Raw genomic sequence first — 6,048 nt, forward strand, 5'->3', positions numbered from 1 at the left:
CCGCGCTACGGCGGCCGCGGGGACCCAACTCGCTCTTCCCGCCGGGCTTCTCCCGCCGCCCGATCATCCCCGGCCACAAGTTCCATCCTCCTCGCCATCCTCCGGGCTGCGCCGCCGCCACCGGGCCGGGATTAGCGAATTCTCACCATCTCCGGCCTAGATCCCCATCCTCTTCAGGTGCCGGATGTCAGAGGAGGCACCGGGGGTCCTGGGGGGCAGGGGGGGCGGGGAGGCTCTCCAGAGAGGACTGAGCCCCCCCCCAGCTACAGGACCAACTTGCTGTGTGATTTGGGCCAAGTACTGAGCCTCCCTGAGTCCCTTTCCTCATCTGCAAGAGGATGGACGGCTTCCTTCACAGGGATTTTTATAAACAACAAAACACCAAAGCCAATTCGTTAATTCTATGGAATTAGCCTTATGTTTTCAACCTGATCTCTCACCTCTCCATTTTTTACTTTTATCCTCCTCCTCCCTCTCCCCAGTCTTCTCATCATTTACAATGATTTCCTCCACCCATGGCGCGTAGATCGTGTTCCTTCCCTTTTTCTTTTTTTCCTGGTGTAGGGCTTGAACTCGTGGCCTGTGCCCTGGCCGGGAGCTCTTTTCGCTCAAGGCTAACACTCTACCGCTTTGAGCCGCACCGCACCACTTCCGGTTTCCTGGTGGTTCATTGGAGATCAGGAGTCTCAAAACTTCCCTGCCCAGGCTGGCTTCTACTTTAATCCCACTCCTCAACCTCCAGAAAGGCTTTCCACTGACTCCAGAATAAATTCCAGGTTCACTGGCCCACCCGGAGCTCCGCCTACTTTCCATCTGTTCATTCACTACACATCCTGCAAGAGGTGCAGGGAAGATCACAGTTTAAGGCAAAATTTCTGCCATCCAGTTTCTGACATTAAACTGTAGGAGAGAGTTCAGATAATATTTATAAAAACAAAAATCTAGGGACCAGTCAGCTCTTCAGGGCTCCACCTAACAAGACTAGCTGAAAGTTTGTAAGTCAGTGCAAAGGACCCATCACAAGTCCCCTCCCTCCCCTGATAAACTCCATCTTCCCTCCCATGGGTGCTGATTCTGCCCCTGTAGGTCTTGCTGTCCAAGATGGAGCTGCATACCCACAGGCCTGGATAGATCCTACTCTTCAGCCTGGGCCTGGGCACTGTCCCTCAGCTCTTGAGCTCAAAGCTAGCATGCTACCACTTGAGCACAGCCCCACCTCCTTTTTCTGTGTATGTGGTACTGAGGAATCAAACCCAGGGCTTCATGCATGCTGAGCAAATACTCTACCACTGAGCCACAGTTCCAGCCCTCTTCAGCCTTATCACAAGGTACTCTCCACATCAGCCTCTGGCTCTCACTTACGCAGCTCTGTCTGGTCTTGGGGACCCTAGGAAAATAGATTCAGATTCTCTGAGTGCAGAAGTCCTTGTTCCCTTGGCTCTCAGAGTACCCAGGCTCCTGTTAGTTCCTCCGCAGCACAATGCGAAGGTACCCCTTCTTATGTTCACTCCATTGTACCTTGCTGCTGTCCCTCGAGTTTTCTCAGGCCACAAGGCACCTACAGAAGTTGCCAGAGCCTGGTTTCCCCGGACTCTGACTCATGCTTTCCACGTCAACCACGCCAAGATGTGCCAGCAGCCCCTGGCTTCTCAGAGGGGATTTTTTTTCTTTTTTCTTTTTTTGTCAGTGGTGGGGTTTGAACTCTGGGCCTGGGCGCTGTCCCTGAGCTCTTCAGCTCAAGGCTAGTGCTCTACCACTTGAACCACAGCTCAAGCACCACTTCCAGTTTTCTGGTGATTGATTAGAAATAAGAGTCTATGAATCATGATCCTCAAATCTCAGTCTTATGAGTAGCTAGGGTTACAGGAGTGAGCCTGGCTCCAGAGAGGATTTTCAACCCAGAAAATAGGAGTCTAGCTGTTCCCAAATGTCACCACTGTTGATTCAAAACCAGGGACAGATTGTCTCATTGGGTCTGTGTGGGTGTGGTGCTAGAATTTGAACCCGAGGCTTCTGCTTGCTAGGCAAGTATTCTACCACTTGATCCATTTTGACCTCAGTGCTTTTTGCTCTAGTTGTTTTTCAGGTCCCACATTCTTGCCCAGAGCCAGCCTAAAACTTCATGGATCCTACCTCCAAGTTTCCCAAATAGTTGGGATGACAGCCACACACTACTATACCTGCCTTGTAAGTCAAGGTAAAATCTCTAACTTTGTTTTTCCTTTCTTTTTTCCTTTTTGTCGGTCATGGGGCCTGAACTCTGGGCCTGGGCGCTGTCCCTCAGCTCTTCAGCTCAAGGCCAGCCCTCTACCACTTGAGCCACAGTGCCACTTCTGGTTTTCTGGTGGTTTATTGGAGATAAGAGTGTCATGACCTTTCCTGCTCAGGCTGGCTTTGAACCTCGATCCTCAGATCTCAGCCTCCTGAGTAGCTGGAATTATAGGCATGAACTACTGGTACCTGGCTAACTTTTTTTTTGTTTTTTAAGTCAGTGCTTCTGTCCTACCTTGTGAGGGGCCCGGAGGCCTGACTCTTTTGAAGTGTCTTATCTGCTTCGGATCACACCCAGGCAGAGCTCCTGCACAGCTGATCTTTCTCCTACTCTACTGTCATACCTTACCTATCTCTCTGTCCTGGGAGATCCCCCAAGACAAAGGATTTGGTCTATGGTCAAGTACCAGGGTCCAGCCGAGTCAGCAGTGACTCCATGGTGGTAGTGGGGAAATGAAGGTAGGGATTCAACCCTCACCACAAAACAGCACAGCAGGCAGGCTTGTCTCCCAGAGGCAATGAGAAGCCTGGTTTATGGTCTGGCTGGCTCAGCTCCATGACCTCAAGCAAGTCACTGACGTATCTATGAGCCTTAGTGTCTAAAGCTATTGAACAGGCCAGAGCTTTGTTACCTTTGTGGTGGTTATTGTTACTATAAGGAGAGAACACAGAGACTTCAATGTACTTTGAGGAAAGACAACTCAAGGACAGAATCAGAGCCCCACTCCGGGTTAGCCCAGAACTCTTCCAGATTTCTTCCAGGTTCCAGCAGAAACTAGATAAGGCCAGATCCTGAAGGCTACAGTTTGGGAAGTTCCTGAACCAGCAGGTGGAATACTTTGACTCTCTACAGTCACCTCAGTCCATCCTCTCCTAAGGAGGAAATGGCCAGACTATTCCCTTTGTGTGGACAGACAGGGAAGAGGACAGTGTCCTGTAACTGAGCAGCTCCAACAAGAGTTTTGATAATCCAAGGTCTCCATTTTGTTGTTGTTGGTGGTGGTGGTTATGTGGCTTGAACTCAGGGCTCAGGTGCTATCCTTGAGCTCTTTTGCTCAAGGCTGGTACTCTACCACTTTGAATCACAGAGCCACTTCTGGTTTTCTGGTGGTTCACTGACGATAAGAGTCTCACAGGCTTTCCAGCCTGGGCTGGCTTTGAACTGTGATCCTCAGACCTCAGCCTCCTGAGTAGCTAGGATTACAGGCATGAGTCACCAGCGTCCGGCCCAAGGTCTTCATTTTTTACCCTCTGCCCTATCAACCCAAACCCCTGGAGCCCCTCTCCTGACTATCCCTAGGGAACCAGAAGTAGATTTATGACAGAAAAGCTCCTTACCCCAATTTATTTTGAAACTTAAAACATCTGCCAGGGATTTTCAGACCAAGAGTTTGCCCGGGGCTTAATATATTTTCTCCCACAACTATAGAAATGGGCTCATCTTCTGTGTCAGGGTCAACCCTGAATATTCAGTGGCAGCCAATATTGAGGTACCAGTGGCTCACACCTGTAATCCTACTATTCAAGAGGCTGAGATCTGAGGACTGTCGCTAGAAGGACTTTCCCAGAGTGGGAAAGTCCATAGGACTCTTATCTCCAATTAACCAGCCAAAAAGCTGGATGGTGTATGCTGGCTCCCATAACTCCGGAACCATGCTTGGTACAGAGTTGGTACTCAGTTAATAAAAAGGCTGGAAAGAGAAAATGAAGAACAGATCATACTCAGATCGAGGATCTGTGGCCCAAGGGTATGAATGGCACTCACAGTTTCACTGGGCTGGGGGCAGCAGGCATCCAGGTAGTGGGCTGGACTGGGCAGAGGGAAGTCACAGGCTTCTGCACAGGTCCAGCAGCAATCTTGGGGTTCAGAGGCACCTTGCTTCTTGCAGGTGAAGCTGCAGTCAGTGCAGCAACCCTGCGCCTAAAAGATGACAACACTCAGGATTTAGGCCAGGCAAGAGGTAGGATAAGACTGGCTTTGGATACCAGGCGCCAGTGGCTCATGCCTGTCATCCTAGCTACTCAGGAAGTCTGAGAGCTGAGAATTGTGGTTCAAGGCCAGCCTGGGCAGGAAAGGCCATGAGACTCTTATCTCCAACTAATCACAGAAAAAGTTGGAAATGATGCAAACAAAAGGAGCACAGGGACAGCACCCAGGCCCTGAGTTCAAGCCCCAGCACCAGCAAAAACAAAACAAAACAAACTGGCTTTTGAGACAGAGGCAGGAGAAGGGTGGACTAGGAGCAGATAAATGTGAAGCGGTAGAGGTGTTTCGGGATAAAAGCCTGTAGGTGAGGGGACACACTGATCAGTTCTCGTCCCCAGAGCCCATCCTGTAACTCCCCACCAGGTTCCTCACCAGCAGGCAATGCCTAGTCAGCAGCACCAGGCCCAGGAGCAATAAATAGATGCCCACGGCGATGAAGACGATGGCAGGAATGGGGAGCAGCAAGGGAGGGCTGCTGACAGAGGCCGGGGCTGGGTTCCACGAGCTAGAGACCTGGACAAGCAGAGGAGGAAGGGGTGATAGGGAGGTAGCAGGAGCTACAGACACACAGGAGTAACACGAGGGACACAGAAGTGGCTTGGGGTGTGGGGAGAGCCAATACGATGACACTACTGAGTCTCATCATTTTATCCCCCAAACGGGCTTCCCTTTCCGCCATCTTCATTTTACCAAATACTTGTTGGTCATTCTAGAACTTTCCAAGACTGACAACTTACTGCTTTTTTTTTTCTTTTTCAGAATGCTTCTCCCAACACAGTTCTTGTACCTGACTGCCCATACCATGGCTTTCACTTCCCCCAGCCCACGTTACCTACACACCCCCAGATTTCATCCAGCTGGCTGGTTTGTCGGTTTTTCACATCAGCTTCCTGTGCATCCCTCTCCCCCTCCCTCCCACCCTCCTATCCTCCCAATCCCTCACCTCCGTGACTAAGAACCCAGTCTAGCCCTGAGGGTGTCTCTCTTCCTCCCACAAACACACACACACACACACACACCTCTGCCTGTACTGCTTTGCCCTGCCCACAATCCCACAATGCCTTTGTCCCCCTGATCACACACACACACACACACACACACACCTCTGCCTGTACTGCTTTGCCCAGCCCACAATGCCTTTGTCCCCCCATCTCTCTCTCTCTCTCTCTCTCTCTCTCTCACACACCTCTGCCTGTACTGCTTTGCCCAGCCCACAATGCCTTTGTCCCCCCTCTCTCTCTCTCTCTCTCTCTCTCTCTCTCACACACACACACACACACACACACCCCTCTGCCTGTACTGCTTTGCCCTGCCCACAATCCCAATCCCACAATGCCTTTGTCCCCCTGATCACACACACACATACACACACACACACACACCCCTCTGCCTGTACGGCTTTGCCCTGCCCACAATCCCACAATGCCTTTGTCCCCCTGATTACTTAGTAAACCCTTTGTCTGGACGGGGATTTGCTGTCCCCTGGGAAGTCCATCCCGCACCGATCGAGTCTTGGCCTTCCCCTCCTCCCCCCTCCTCCCCCTCCCCCAGCCCCCCCCCCAGTGAGGACAGTGAGGCCAGCGCGGGGCTCGGGGGAGGGGGGCCTGGCGGGACTCACGTCCATGGGGCGGGGCCGCGCCTGCCGTCCGGGAGCTGCGGGGGAGAGACGGAGGTGGGCTCAGGGCCGAGCGGGGCCGGCAGTCCCGGGCGCCCGTTCCCCGCCACCCTTCTCTCGGAGGGGGGGAAATTGAGGCCCCGCGATGGCCGCGGAGGGGGTGGGACCTCGGGGG

At 52.3% G+C, this 6,048-nt stretch overlaps 1 protein-coding gene across 1 annotated transcript in view; it reads right to left on the bottom strand.

Annotated features, from left to right (window-relative positions):
- Positions 1 to 5,954, bottom strand: part of LOC105982146 (keratin-associated protein 10-2-like) — a 12,974-nt gene extending 7,020 nt beyond the window's left edge. The window contains exons 1-3 of the mRNA XM_013011625.1: positions 5,877 to 5,954; positions 4,631 to 4,771; positions 4,037 to 4,192 (exon numbers count right to left, since the gene is read on the bottom strand). Coding sequence (XP_012867079.1) covers positions 4,037 to 4,192; positions 4,631 to 4,771; positions 5,877 to 5,882 — 303 coding nt within the window. The 5' untranslated portion in view covers positions 5,883 to 5,954. The remainder of the gene's footprint in view (positions 1 to 4,036; positions 4,193 to 4,630; positions 4,772 to 5,876) is intronic.
- Positions 5,955 to 6,048: the final 94 nt, after the last annotated feature.

Source organism: Dipodomys ordii, unplaced genomic scaffold (genome assembly GCF_000151885.1).
Source record: "Dipodomys ordii isolate 6190 unplaced genomic scaffold, Dord_2.0 Scaffold14, whole genome shotgun sequence".
NCBI classification, from domain to species: domain Eukaryota; kingdom Metazoa; phylum Chordata; class Mammalia; order Rodentia; family Heteromyidae; genus Dipodomys; species Dipodomys ordii.